The following is a 15,257-nucleotide window of genomic DNA, read 5'->3' as shown; positions in this document are numbered from 1 at the left end:
TTCAAACTCAGCCACAGGGTCGAGCTGGCAACAGACCCGGTGGGGACATTCGGGGGCGGGGGGAGAGATCAGGTATAGTGGGGAGTCTCAGGATGGCTGCAGGGTTGGCACTTCGGAGCGGAGAAACTGAAGGAACGAAGGGGGTGGGCGCAGCCTCAGACCACGGCCCAGTCCCGGTGAGGTCTCCAGCCAACCAAAGTGCCCCTTGGAGGAATCCCTTCGGGGCAAGACCAGCCTGGCCTGGGCGCCGTGCTGGGTCCAAGGGGCAGCAACTGGGTTTGGGGGGCAGCGGAGTTCTCTCTGGTTCCACCAGATTCTCTTGGATGGACTCTGGGTTGGCCCGCAGCGCAGCACTTGTCCCGGAAACTTTTCCCTCACTGCGTGTTTGCTCTGAGGCCCTTCAGGGTCCTGGGCGGCAGAGGCTGGACATTCTTTCTCCTTCTCAGACCTCTAGTCTTCAGGGTTAAAGAGGAGCTGTCATGTTCTGGAAAGAGTTAGACATCCTCCAAACCTCGTCGGCAAACCGTGGCCAACGACCGTGGCTACATCAGAGGGTGTTAAGTGGCTGTGACAGCAAGACACAGTCTCGGGAAAACCTGGGAGCTCAGAGCCAGCACACCTTGGTGGCCCGTAACGTTTTGGAGGGGGGGTGTCTCAACCTTTCTGAGCTGGGGCGATCCTTCTCGTATGCTGTGTGTTGCTTTTGAAAGCTACCGTGGTTTCTAAGTGAAGGCCATGTGCATGGTTGTACGCACACGACACGGCCAGAACAGGCACATCCCTGGGGACAGGAAGTAGGGTAGCGGTTACGGGCTTCTTTTGGGAGTGACGAAAATCTTCTGGAACCGGAGAGTGGTAGCAGGTGCGGAATTCTGTGAGGACATCGGAAAGCAGCGAGTCGTACACTTTAGCAAAGCACATTTCATGTTGGATAAGCTCTCTCTCTCTCCATATGTGTAAATATAAACCCAAATGTGATTGTCTCTCTCTTTGTTGATTTACTGACTTAGACAATGTCTGACTTTCTGCTCCAAGAATTGAATTTACTCCCAAGACTTTACCAAGGGCCACAGTCTGGGCCGGCTCGTCTTGTCCTCAATGCCATTGGTCCTGCCAGATGGCCCCTGGGGGGGCCTTGTCCCCTTCCAGGTGGACCCACCTCCAGCTTCCGCAGCTCGGGCCGCAAGGATCATTAGCCACTTCTCACGGGGCAGCTGCCTTTGCCCCTATTGGCCTGAACGCTGCAGCCTTTCTCTCCTTGGTTTGGGGGTCCCGGTGCCCCCCTTCTCCTCCATCCTACAAACCTGCCTCCCCGGTGCGTTGTCCCCCGGGAGGGGTGGGGGGCTCCGTGGCTGGCACTGCATGGCCCCAGTGCCCGCTAGAGAGAGCCCTCGGACACCCACATGACCCCTGGCTTCCGTCTTAGTTCTCACCTACCCAGGGGTATTCTCTGTCTTGGGATGTGCAGAGATCCCTTTTCCTTCGGCCACCTGTTCTCAAAGATGACAACCGGATGAGAGAATCAGGAGAAACGAGTCAAGTGCCGAGGTCACGGTGCCCACAGGCCAGGCTGCCGGCACTGCTGCTTGTGGCCAGATCAGCATCTCCCAAGAAGGCAACACTGAGCACAGACCACGCAGCTAGCGGCTCGCACAGCAGGAAGAGCGGATGGAAGGAAGCAGCTGGGGTGACGTCAGCTGATCCACCAAGAAGGTTCCCTGCCACAGGGTTTGACCCCCTATGACTTACGTCCTTGTCACTCTATAGAATGAGGTTGCCAACAAGAGCACTTACTTTCACTGCCAAGGCCATGGCCACGTTCTCAGCAAAGATTAGCACCCTTGGGTGGGGTAGGACCTTCTTGGGCTAATCTTTCCTGACCACATCACTGAGGCCCCCCCATTCCCATCCCCCCACACACCTGCAGCCCCTGAGTCACCATGTCCAGGTGTAGCAGGCCAGAGGGCTAGAGAGAGAGCGTTGGCCACGTGGGACCCTCAGGGCACCGTGGAAGTGCGGGGGCATGCGCCGGGGCTGCAGGTCCCCACCTCCTTCTCTACACACCTGTTGTACCTGCTGGATTTCCTTCCACTTGCGTTTCAGAAGAGCTTCTGTGATTCAAATTGTAGGTCGTCAGGATACCTACAAATTTTCAGATTTGTTAAAGCCTGGTGGTTATTGTAGAAACCACCACAGTGTCCATCAGAAGGCAAACGGCTGCAGGGATTCTGGAACATTCCCACGATGGTGTGCACACAGCTGTTGAAGCAAGACTAGGGAGCGCCGTACCCCCTGGTGTGGAGCGCTATCCGTGACGCCGTGTGAGGGAAGGAAAGTGAGGGGTGGAGGGCTGGGGGTGCCGTGTCCATCTCTCTGGGTGTGACAAGGGGAGAGTGGATAAACTGCTATCTGGTGTCAACTCTGGGAACCTCACAGGGTGCGCTTGGGATGGGCTGCGGGCAAGATTGTTCACTTGTGTATTGTTTGTTAAAACGAACATGGAGAATTTTTGTGACTTCAAGATTCTAATGAAAATAATTTTGGAAAAAGTGTGGAAGGCATGGGAATTTTGATGGGGGAAGGTGAGTGGTTTGGGAGCACAGCACAGCGTCTGGGGACAGAGAAGCTTGGGCAGGAAGAAGGGACAGGAAGTGCTGGGTCGACGGGGCCTGGCTTTTCTCTCTGTGTGTCCTGCACGCACACCTTCCTCCACACTTACGAAAGTAACCTGGTCCTCCCCGCCACAGTCTTGCCCAGGTGATGTCCCAGAGTGACACCTGCACCCAGACCCCCCTGAACCCCAGTGCTGAACTATATGGGGTTCCCAGAGCTGACTCCTGGGGACACTCGCCCATCATCCTGCCCCTCGGCAAAGTACCTGGGAGAAGCTTCCTCGGGTCATGGGGCATGGATTCCCCCAGGCACTTCCTATGACCAGACAGACCCTCCTCCTTCACTCTGGGTCCCAGAGAGTCTTCTTCCCACAGCAGGAGGGTGACAAAGGGGCCAAGAGCCCTGCTCCCCTGCTAGACCATCACCCTCTGAATTAAGCCTTAGCCACTGCCTCGGGCAAGTGGTCTAATGCCTCAGAGCCTTCCTTCCTCACCTGTGAAATGGGGCTGACTGGGCTCTCTGGCCCCGCCCCAGGAGGACGTTTAAATGCGATGGTGCATGAAAGTGCCCTGGACCCTGTGCTCCCACAGAGCAAGTGGGGGCCTGGCACGACACCCCTGTCACTCTCTTCTTCCCAGCTTAATACAAATCTGTTATAACGCTGACCCAGGAACTGCTCCATTAAGACGGAGGCCCAAGGGGGCCTGGGTGGCTCAGTCGGTTAAGCATCCAGCTCCTGGTTTCAACTCAGGTCGTGATCTCAGGGACGTTGGATCGAGTCCTGCATCGGGCTCTGCGCTCAACTCAAAGCCTGCTTGAGACTCTCTCTCTCCCTCCCCTTCCACCCCTCTCATCTCTCTCTCTCTCAAATAAATAAATAAATAAAATCTTAAAGAAAACCAAAAATCAAAAGTGAGTCTCCCCCACACCCCAGGCCAAGTTCTTCTGGCTGGTGTGAGAGCTGGTGTCATGGAAAGCAAGGAGAGAGAAGTAGAAATTTGAAAATAACAATGCTTTATTTGATATATGTCACATTTTCATAAGTGGCATCTAATTTCAGAAAACAAAGGTCAAGTCTGCAAAAAATGCACGTACAAATCTTCTAAGGAGAAAACTCTACAGAAATATGCACAACAGGACCACGGCCTGTAGGGTACAGTTAGAAAGCTCACATTCTAGGGTCTGCTTGGGTCTCTGCTCCAACGGAGCGGACAGCCGATGGCACAGGTGCCTGGGAGAGCTGATGTTATTTTTAAATATATATATATATATATGTATATATGTTGTGTTTCCCTACAAGAGTGCAAACCTCTCGCAGAATATAAGCGACATTATTCCCTAAGTAACAAGGCAAGATCACTGTAAAGTCATCCATACAGTGTTATAAAAACCAGGGATTATACAATCACGGATTAGATACACAGATGTGTGCACACGTTTGCGTGCTGATTGAAAACGTTACTTGCATTGACTCTTGCTTTGGAATGACCAAGGGCTGACGCTAAGTAGCTCTTAGGCTAATAAAAGGAACAGTTTGCGCCAGACTCCGCTCTCTCACCAGCCTGTCCGCAAAGGAAGATACAAACGAGGGGAAAAGGGTTGGTTACAGAGAGTAACTTTTTAAACATACATGTTCTGTCGAGAAACTTACCTCTCACCCCCTTCTACAAGGATCGTGAGACTCCAAAAATGGAAAGCCCACCGTGTGGCTTTGGTGGTCCATTGTATTAGCAGTTTGGATGATAGGATCCTTTCCATCATTTTTAATTGGCCGAGAACTTAAAAATGAGATATATATGATTAAACTCAGGCAGCCTCTATCCCAAACGTCACAGAAAAGAGATCCCTGCGGTACACGATGACAGAATTGTTCAAAAATAATGTAAAACTATAAGAACAGAAGAGCTACCATGACCATCGAAATACTTCCAGAAAAACCGAGACCCACGGCACTGTTAACGATCGGGCTGCAGTCTGGGGTCTCCAAGAACCTGTGAATATAGGTCTCTCAACCTTAACCCCACATTCCCCTGACTCACCTCTCCCTCAGGCCTAATGGATTCGTCCACCAGGAGAGGGCACCTTAAAGGCCCCCCAGGAGGGGAGGTTGTCTTGGTAACCTGTCCTGCAGAAATGGGCAAGCACTATTTCTAGAAACTCCCACTCTGCCCCACGGCTGGGCTAGGATCTGCTGCTGGGCCAGGGCCCCAGGCAGGGAAGGCAGGAGGAAAACCGTGCACCTGCATAGGGGCCAGCAAGGGCCTTCTGCAGCCTCCTTCCCGGGAGACCGGTCTGGGGGTCTCAAGAACCAGGCCCAGAGCTCCGACACCCACCAGCAGGGCCTCAGCATCCCACCCAGCTCGCCCGGCCCTGCTGCGCGTTGGGAGTGGCTCCCGAGTGCAGAGGTCACAGCAGGTGCCTTAAGGTGAACAGAAGGAGAAACCATTTAACTGTGCACAAAACCAGGGCCCCATTTAAATTCACGTGAAAAGTGTAGGCCAAGGGCACCCCAAGGTGATCAGCGGGATTCTCTCTTCCGTTTACACAGATGTTCCCGAACAGAGAGAAGAGCTGCTCTGCTGGGAAAACTTCAGCCGAATGTAAGAATTTTGAGTTTTGCTACTTCTTATTTATGTGGCTTGGGGTACGTGCTGTTCCCCAAATTTGGTGTTCCTGCTTAGGGCCTGAAAGCCCAGCTCTGAAACCAGAAGGCCAGTGAGAAACGCACGTGTGCTGTGGCCGTGTGCTCGGCTTGGGCGGCAAGCCAGGTGGTCGTGGGGTCATGGGGTGTCTCCCGGGAAGGAGAGGCAGATCCGGGCAAGCCCAGCCCTCTGGCGGTGGAAGGACCCCCAGGCAGGCTCTGCCTCTCCCTCCCCACAGCCTCAGAAAGCAGAGGACAGACACAGCCAGCAGGCTCCCCCGGGGCTTGTGATGAAACAAGGACACTTTTATGCCCCTGCTCCCTCCTCTTGGTCTTCACAATGGTCTTTATGCCACGAAAAGCCCCTACGCTGTGCCCCCCCCCCCATGGCAAACCCTGGCCCTGGCATACCTAGTATGCACCATTGTTTTCTCCTTTGATGCTGGGAGACTCTTTTGGAGACCAGGGAGGCATCAGGGGCTCTGAGCCAGACCTAGGCTCACATGCACCATGGACACTGAGCAGCTTTATGTTAATGCAAAGCAGGTCTCCTCGTTGGCCTCAAGTGTGCGCAAAAGCCACAGAAATGTCTGTTGGAGGAACGATCCAGGTTGGCATGTTCAGAGGTGACACACAAAATTGGGCTAACGCTAAACCTTTCCGTCTGCACAAAGATAAGGAAAAGGAATGGGAAGAAGGCCCAGTGTTCTCAGAAACTCCAGTTACACCCAGCAGAAGGCTGGGGGCGAGGGTGATCTTCACTCCGCCCTCGCGCCCTGCAGGCTTGTGTGGTACAGACGGGCGAGCTGAGCTTGCAAGTGTGCAACTGGGTTTCTTCCCCGCCTCCGGCTGCCGCTGGCCCCAGGGAGTCTCCGGATACGGGCACTGCAGAGGCCGGTTATCCCAGAGGAATCTCCCTGACACGAGAGGCCAAGGACAGTGACCCAGAAGGATCCTGGTGTGAATGTCAGCTGGGCCGAGGGACGGCAGGTGGGTCTGCAAAGGCAGGGAGGTGCAGAAGCAGCAGAGGGAGCTGGTGGGCACACGGCACCATTACAAGTGGGTTCCACACGTGGGGCGCCCACCCTCCGATTTTGCAGACCAGTTCGAAGGCCAGGCCCTAAGCCCCACTGCCCTTGGAAGTCCTGGCTCTGGGGGAGCTAAGGCAGCGCACAACACCAGGGTCCTTCGGGGTCCTGCTCATGTCCACTGCGGGGGCCCGACCTCGGGAGGATGTGCTTTCCCATCGCAGCTGTCTCTACAGAGACCAGGCTGGAGAGGACGGTTTCCAGGAACCGAGAGCCACGAGCGAGGGCTGTCCCTCTGAGGAGTCACTGCCAGTGCGCGTGTCCCCCGAGAACCCTCTGAGGCAGAGGGGACAGGAGGGGACCAGAAGGGAAGGCTCAGGTCTCAGCACGTGGGGGTCTTGGCAATTTCTGAGGTTGTGGCCAATGTGACCAGGCAGGAGGAAGCGGGTGGGGAGTCTGGGAGAACAGAGGGAAAGCACAGAATTTTAAGACAGTCCCGCCTAACACATGAGGGTGTCCGAGAGGGAACAGTGACTGTGTACCATCGGGGCGCTAGACCAGAACAGCAGGCAGTAACGCAGAACTCTTACTAGACGCGCAAGTATATCCAAAATGCAGCCTCCAAACCCATTTTGCCTGGTAAGAGGTAAGCAAATCATTTTGAATTTGAAGCATTTAACACTGAACACAGGTAAGAATTTTATATAAAATATTTTATTAGCAGTCTTTATTTCTTCAGTGTCTAGCTTTATACTCACACACTCCGCACCTCCCCGTCTTGGGGGCTCGGTTTTTCCTTTGTCACATTCCCCTTTACCTGGCATTGGATGAAAGCCTCAGCGGGCGTGGGCTACACTCGTCACCATCTGCCCGGCAGGCCTGAAGCGAGGGAATTCTGTCTTTCCCTCTGGGAGTAAAGGATGGTGGAGCATTTAGAGACAAAGCGAACGCCACAGAATAATACTAGGGGAACCCACACCTGGAGCAAGCCTGCACGTGCACGCGTGTACACACACGCACACTTATGCACACATGTGCACACGCACACACACCCCGGCCCTCTCGTGCCCGAGCCAGTCCTCAGGTACGCTGCGCTAAGAAACCAAGAGCGGGCAAGGGCAGAGGAAGGCCTCTCTCCACGAGACAGGAGTCAGCGCAGCCTCCAGGCCGGTGGGGACACCCCCCATGCCAGGCGATGGGTGGGGGGCTAGGGGCACAGGCCACCCTCCCATCTCAGCTTTCTGGGCAGTGACAGCAAGTCCATAATGAGTCGCCACTAAACTAGCATTGCGCTTCATGCTTTCCAAAGTATTTTCGTGTGTATTTGTGCATTACAAACAGGAGGCAATATGGCAAAGGGAAAAAAAAAGAAAAAAAAGGCTCTGGGGTCCGACTGTGGCCCAAATGTCAACTGCACTCTTTCCTGGCGTGAGACCTGGGACCTCGCCCGCCCTCCCCCAGCCCCACATTCTGCACCTGCAGGATGAATACACCCCCTCCCACACTGGAGGCCAAGCTACATCTGGGTTCCTTCCCCCCGGGCCCCCAGTGCCCAGGTCAGCACCCAGCACGTGCGGAGCACCAATGACCATGTTTGCTGAGTGAGGGGATGAACAGAGGACCGGTGTGACCCCCAGCGCAGGGCCCGGGACACCCCAGCGGGGAGAGAGGCTCAGGAGACCAGGGCTCAGTCTTTTCTTCTCTCAGCAAAACAACCGAAGGTGACGCCACCTGTCCTTGACCTCCTGGTAGTGCCCTTCTCAGGGTGGGAACACGGCCTTTCTGTGGTCTCTGGGATGGGCTTTTATCTGAAAGCTTAGGCTCCATTTCCTGACCCAGAAGGCCCCTCACCCAAGGTGACTTTAGCAGACTCCAGCATCTTTTCAGTAGAATGGTTACAGAAAAGGGTTTCTTCCCATGGCACTCATGCAGGACCTTTTCAAGGACAGACTTCTCTGGCTGATACTCAGTGAGGGCAGGAGCAAGGGAGGCACCAAGTGCTCTGAGTGTGGGCACAAGTGGAACGCTCCTGAGGTGGGGCTGGTGCCAGAGCCTGGGCCCTGCAGCTGGAGCAGGAGCAGGTGTGGGAGCAGGTGCAGATGCAGGAGCAGGAATAGGCGCAGGAACAGGAGTAGGTGCAGGAGCAGGAGCAGGAACAGAAACAGGAACAGCAGGAGCAGGAGCAGGTGCAGACGCAGGAGCAGGAACAGCAGGAGCAGGAACAGTGAGCAGGAACAGGAGCAGGAATAGGCGTAGGTGCAGGAGCAGGTGCAGACGCAGGAGCAGGAACAGCAGGAGCAGGAACAGTGAGCAGGAACAGGAGCAGGAATAGGCGTAGGAACAGGAGTAGGTGCAGGAGCAGGTGCAGACGCAGGAGCAGGAACAGCAGGAGCAGGAACAGTGAGCAGGAACAGGAGCAGGAATAGGCGTAGGAACAGGAGTAGGTGCAGGAGCAGGTGCAGACGCAGGAGCAGGAACAGAAACAGGAACAGCAGGAGCAGGTGCAGGAACAGGCACAGGAGCAGGTGCAGGTGCAGGAGCAGGAACAGGAAAAGGAACAGGAGCAGGTGCAGGAGCAGGTGCAGCAACAAGTGCAGGAGCAGGTGCAGGAGCAGGAACAGCAGGAGCAGGAACAGGCGCAAGAGCAGGTGCAGGAGCAGGAACAGGAGCAGGAACAGCAGGAGCAGGAACAGGCGCAAGAGCAGGAGCAGGAGCAGGTGCAGGAGCAGGAGCCGGAACAGGAAAAGGAACAGGCGCAGGAGCAGGTGCAGGAGCCGGAACAGGAACAGGAGCAGGAGCACGTGCAGGTGCAGGATCAGGGGCAGGTGCAGGAGCAGGAACAGGAAAAGGAACAGGAGCAGGTGCAGGTGCAGGAGCAGGTGCAGGAACAGGAGCAGGTGCAGGAGCAGGTGCAGCAACAAGTGCAGGAGCAGGAACAGGAGCAGGAACAGCAGGAGCAGGAACAGGCGCAAGAGCAGGTGCAGGAGCAGGAACAGGAGCAGGAACAGCAGGAGCAGGAACAGGCGCAAGAGCAGGAGCAGGAGCAGGTGCAGGAGCAGGAGCCAGAACAGGAAAAGGAACAGGAGCAGGTGCAGGATCAGGGGCAGGTGCAGGAGCAGGAACAGCAGGAGCAGGAATGGGAGCAGTGAGCCGTGGGCAGTGGGCAGAATCCCAGCTGCTCCCCCTTCTCTCCTGACAAATGTCACTTAAAAGTGATATTCTTTGGAATTCTACTTTCGCCTCTACTCACAAACACGGGAGAGGCTGCACATCTTCTAGGCAAGATTTAATTCTTCTAACTGAAGAATCACGATCCAAGATGAAAGGAATAGTTGGGGCATTACATTCAGAAATTCCGTATGAGAATGAACTCTGGCAAGCTGGCCTGTTTTAAGTCCCAATGTACGCAAGACATGGTCACCTACCTCTTCACCACAACGATTTAAAAAAACAAATCAGTAAGTTGTTTGGACATTATCTTCACCCATTGGAAAAGACATTTTATCTAAGGACCTGGAGACGCAAACCACACCGTTTGCAGCACTGCTGCAGAGGGTTTGTAAGAAAAGGCGGCAGCAGGGGGCACTTGCCCATAAAGAAGGAAAGGAGGCCTTCCAGAGCTGACAGAGCTTCGCTCGGCCCCTGGACATCTTTCTCAGCAAATCCTCCTGCCTGGCTTGTCCGCATACTCGCCACACCCCAGTTAGCGCCCTTCAAAAATCACCATATGACTTAGCATATGTGTTTCCCTTAAAGGAGCCGACAGCCTTCATGTCCCCCAAGATCAGCCCCTTACTCAGTTCCTCGTCTATTAAAGGGATGAATGAATTTATTAACTGGAAAATTGAAATGCGGGGACCATGACCTCCTGGGAAATGACCCCTTCTGAGGGCACAGGTGTACTGGAAACCAGGTTTTCAATCTCGAGGGATCTCACTGTCTCTTTCTGAAGTGGCCGAGACATGGCACGGTTGTCAGTGCAGGAGATGAGCTGCGTGTTGGCGGGGGCAGGAGCGGGATGGGGAGGAGCCTCAGCCCTGCAGTGTGGCTCCAGGCCAGCCCATCCTTGCAGGGTCACAGAGGGGAAGAGGCCTGTAAGTGCTGAGCGCACCTGCTGCGAGGTGGAGGCGGGATCACAGCCATCACCCCCCGCCCCCCGCATTTCACCAGGCTGTTCCTAGGTGGGTCTTCCCACCTGTGACGTCTTGCAGGCAAATCTGTCTTGAAACTAAATGAAGACTCTTTTTAAAGCCTAAGTTAGGTCCTGGGTAAACGATTAATCTGGAAGGTAATGCCACCGTCGTACAGAACAGTGAAAGTCAGAGTGACATTTTAACACACTCCAGTGTGGTTACCTCAAAGGACCCAAGGGTGAAACAGGATCGCCAAGCATTTGCAAGTCAAATCTGCATGTGAGTAAAACTGGAACTCTTTCCATTCTATCAAATTGGGAAATAGAAGCTTTGGGAACAGAACTGAGGAGTCAAAGACCCCTCTAGAGCTGCCAGCACCTTGGAGACCAGGCAGCGCTATTGTTCACGTGAGATTCCAAGCAGGGAGCGACTCCGTTTCCCTCCTTGGCCTCCTCTGAGCTCCCCCTGCGGTCGCACGGCCTCCGAAGGCCGGCAGGCTCACGGCGCCCGTGCGTAAGCCAGAGGCTGTTTACTCCGCAGATGCGCCCGCCGCTCCTGCCCCACAGGGCTCTTACTCTGTGGTTCCGTCACTGGGAAGAAGGAGCTTCTGGTCTGTGACATCGACAGGGGCCCAGCACCGAGAAGGCGAGGATGTCACAGACACGGGGCTTGGGAGGTGGCCTTGCCCACGACCCTGCGCACCGTCTGACCAAGCCACAGGAGCCAGGGCCACGCGGACTATGACGGCTGCTTGCGAGGCCTTGCAGGCCGTGAGGTCTGGGCGCCCTTCCCCCACTGCCGGCAGCTCCCTTCTCGGCATCCCGAGACCCTCCCCAGCCCCCGTGGCTTTGCCGCCCACCCGGCTCCCCCCGCTCCCGTGGACGTAGCTGATGTGCTACGTGAGGAGAGGGACATGTGCAAAAATCCAGCAAGGCTCATCCTCTAGACGGGCGGAATTTTTAGGCGATATTAAGGTGTTTAGAAAGTTAGGAAGAAATAAACAATATATTTTTGCTTAAAATAAGCAGCACGGGGTGGGGGGGTGGGTAGGAAGAAAAGACTTTGGGAAGGTTGGCCAATGTCACCCTCCAGCTTTCTGTACGACTTTTTGGAACGCGTGCAGCCCCAGAGACTTCTCTCTGCTGGGGACCGCGCCCGCGGCTTTCCCAAGTTCTGCCTGAAAATGAGACCCGCTCTGCGCCTTAGTTAAGCCCCCCGTCTCTAAGCAAAGTGTGTTATTTACCCTGAATAATTTCCTTGAACAAGTACTAAAAAGATACAGCTTCTTAAAATGAATGAGAGTTATCGGCTTTTGGCTTGGATATTGACTTCTCCCCGGAGGAGGAGGCAAAACCGTAGGACGACAGTGACAGGCACGAGACCGGGCTGCCCCTGGCCCGGGCCTTCCTCCCCGGCCTCCCGGCCGCTGCTCTGCTGCCCGCTCCCGGGCTCGGCCGCCACGGTGTTAAATTCTGCACAAGGATGTGACACCTTTCTACATCTTCTTCCCAGGTGAAGCCAGAAAGGGAGATGGGAGAGAGGCGCCAAGCCGGCTGGGCGCGGACGGGCAGCACGATGCCCGCGGACCGAGCGCACCGCCGGGGGCTGGGTGGCAGCTGTCTCTGCGGCCCTACAAGGGACCCTGGGCCGCGATGTCTATGTCCATGTCTCCCGACACTCAGGTGTTTTTACCTCTCCGCCCGGATTTTGTATCTCAGGACGAAATAGGCGATGAGGCGCAGGGAGATGAAGAAAACGCCCAGAACGATGAAGTCCAGGTAGAGCTTGGCGTCCTCCACGTCCAGCTCCCTCAGGATGGCCTCCGACTTCTGGAAGTGGCACGTCTCATCGATGCCACAGTGCAGGTCCTCTCGGTCCAGCCCGTAGATGGACAGGATGACCCCTTCGAACCCATACCTGGGGAGGAAGGCGTCGGCCGTGAGCAAGGCCCTCCTCGCGGCCAGGGGACCCCACGCCCTCGCGCCTGCCTCCATTTGCCGAGGGAAACAGGGCCCCCCGTCCGTGATCCACAGGGCGGCCCCCCTCCCTCCCTGAGACCCGTCTTCACAGAAATACTTCCCAGCCTCCCAGCAGCCTCCCAAGACAAACGCATCCAACGGCTTGGCTCAGGTTTTCCCGATTTTTGCTTCCTGCAGAGCCTCTTTGCACAACACCAAGCTGAACGAAGGGGAGGTATTTGTTCAGTGGGGAAACGAGCGGGAAGGCTCTTTGATCTCCTGATAGAGCATATTTTTTAACAGTTAGATATAATAAAGGATCTGATAGCCTTTGAAGGACTAGAGAGCATTTCAATAAAACCCTTCTGCACCATCTCTCACTTGGGTCCAGCCCTATAGTGTCAGAACAAAAACACCAATTTTGAGAAGAAAGACGTGGGTTTCTGATTTCCTGGCGTTGGAGCACGCGCAGACCGCTGAAACTCTGTACGGTGCTTTGTTCTGATTTTGTTTTCCTGAACAATGCATCTGGGTCTGAACTGACATTCTAGAAAAAGAAAGCTTGTTCCCGACTTTGGCTCTTGCGTGTCACATGGAATCACCACAGCTGGGGGAGAAGCGCTCTGAAGATGGGCGTTGCCGGGGAGGCCGACGCGCCAGGACCCGGAGCAGAGAGGATGAGGTCCGAACGCTGCAGTGCCCGGGGGCCAGGACGCTCTTGTTCAAAGATACTAGGATGTTTGAAACATAACTTGGTTTCCACTGGATTTATACAGAGTCAGAACCTTGCTACGAGCGCTGTTCATTCCAGAGACGGACGAGGTTCGTGAGGTGGAAATACGCCCCCACATGGCCCTCTCCAAAATGGGCAGAACATAGGGGCCCACCATGGCTTCTTCAAGGCACAAACTCCTAGTATTTATCTTATCCTTGTGTGTGTGTGTGTGTGTGTGTGTGTGTGTGCGTGTGTGTTCGAAAGGGTGCGGACACACGAGACTTAGGAAAAACTGAAAGGCACCAACAGTCTTGGATTCATGGTGCAAGCATCACGCTGGCATCGAGCTGGTGGCTAAGAAGTGGCTTCTGTCCTTTCCCTCTGTCCACACGGAGCCCCGAGCGCTCACACCCCACACACGTTACCTGACGTAGGAGACATACGACATCCACTGCAGGTAAGCCGGGATCGTGTCGAAGCTGACGAAGAACCCCGAGAAGAGGAGGACGGGGATGGCCGTTACGGGTCCCACAAAGGTCGCCACCTGGGGGGACACACAGGGGACGTGCTCAGGGGCAGCAGGTGGTTTCCTCATGTCCCCTGGGGGCCGTATCCCATGTGTCTGGGGAGAGTCACCAGCAGCTGGGAAAGGGCCAGGGCTCCAGGCTCACACAAGGCCAGGACGGCACTGAGGAGCCCCTGTCTTCCAGCCCGCAGCCTGTGTCCGTGCAGGGAGGGGCGGGGATGTCGTCTTCAGAGATCAGGGGGCCCCAGCAGAGGGAGGGCGAAGAGAGAGAGCCTCCTGCAGGAGGCAGGGACCAAGGCGAATGGCGATGAGGCCACGGGACAGCATCTGGAGGTGCTGCTGCTGTGTCCGAGGGAGGAAGGGGCAAGGAGCACCATTTCCTGGGCACTTGGGGCGTCGGTGGGGCTGAGTGTGTTCCATGGCTATCCGATACACACCATCGCTATGCCTATCCACGGACGAGGGGACCGCCCTGGAGGCTGAGCGATCACTGGCAGTGGGCTCTGAAGACGGAAATGGAGAGCCCATCACACCCAGCGGCAGGGGAGGGGCGTGTGTGGAAGGCCTGGGGTGCACACGATTCACCAGAGTGTGGCTTTGTTTTGGGGGACAGAGAGGCCACCCCTGCAGGAGCTGTAGAAGCACATGGGTTTGGCAGGCTGGGGGGCATGTGAAGCCCCGGGGCACAGGCTGCCGGTGGGGGGCCAAGGGATGGCAGGGTGGATCCCCCAGCGGCAGCAAAACATAGGCATTGAGAGCTTGGTCTCCGAGCCAGCGGCACGACCCTGACCAGATCATGATTCCTCTCTGGGCCTCAGTCTCCCCCACTGTGAAATGGGGATAGCGCCACCCCAGCTCGGGGTGGGGGGTTGCCTGGGGCTCAACGAGCTATGATGCAGAAAGCACTGGGAACAGCGCCTGGCAGGCACTAGGGCCACCTAAGGGCACCTGCTGTTGTCAGTGTGCCAACCCTGACCAGCCATGGCAATGAGGTTCCTTCCCTGGGCATCAACCTGGTGAAGTCAATCCAGGAAGTCGGGGCAGAATTAGGAGGAGGCATTTTCGGGAGGAGGTTCCCGGCCTCACTGGCCCAGGTGGAGAAGGAAGCCCCCCTCCCCGTGTTGTGTCCTCGGCTGGTACCTGCAGGGACGTGGATGCGGCTCCAATGAGCAGACCCAGGGACTGCGCCACCAGGGACGTCATGGTGCCAAGCGCCGCGAACAGCACGAACCTCACGGCGTCGGACGGCTGGGACGTCATCCAGTACACAATGCTGCAGTAGGCCACGGGGAACATGATCTGCAAGCACAGCGTCCGTCACCCCTCGTGGAAACGGGCGTCTCCCGCCCCTTCCACGGGGAATGACGGAGATCCCTTGCCCCTTCACCAACACACCTGGAAAGGCACGTCGGCCATGGTCTTGGCCAGGTAGTAGGCCTTCAGGCTGTACCAGTAATTCAGGTGCTCCCGAAGAAATACTCCCATCTCCAGGGGAACTAGGAGACAGAAGGAGGGCAAAGGGGTCAGGCAGACACAGCCCGCCAGCTGGACGTCCCCCCAGGCGTGCTCGTGCCGTGCTGGGGGCTGCGAGGCGCACCTGCAGTGTGTGGGGCACTCGGACACTGAGCTAAGACCCACGGAAC

General features: G+C 56.1%; 1 protein-coding gene across 3 annotated transcripts in view; it reads right to left on the bottom strand.

The window, feature by feature from the left end:
• Positions 1-6,977: 6,977 nt before the first annotated feature.
• The window catches only part of ABCG1 (ATP binding cassette subfamily G member 1), a 74,703-nt gene continuing 66,423 nt past the window's right edge, over positions 6,978-15,257 (bottom strand). For all 3 annotated transcript variants that reach the window (XM_057306685.1, XM_026499067.4, XM_026499092.4), the window contains 4 exons: positions 15,010-15,110; positions 14,755-14,913; positions 13,514-13,632; positions 6,978-12,332 (listed from right to left, as the gene is read on the bottom strand). In XM_057306685.1, the coding sequence (XP_057162668.1) occupies positions 12,104-12,332; positions 13,514-13,632; positions 14,755-14,913; positions 15,010-15,110 (608 nt within the window). In that variant the 3' untranslated portion in view covers positions 6,978-12,103. The remainder of the gene's footprint in view (positions 12,333-13,513; positions 13,633-14,754; positions 14,914-15,009; positions 15,111-15,257) is intronic.

The sequence above is a fragment of the Ursus arctos genome, unplaced genomic scaffold (assembly GCF_023065955.2).
Source record: "Ursus arctos isolate Adak ecotype North America unplaced genomic scaffold, UrsArc2.0 scaffold_4, whole genome shotgun sequence".
In the NCBI taxonomy this organism is placed as follows: Eukaryota; Metazoa; Chordata; class Mammalia; order Carnivora; family Ursidae; genus Ursus; species Ursus arctos.
This window is presented reverse-complemented; position numbering and strand designations above follow the sequence as displayed.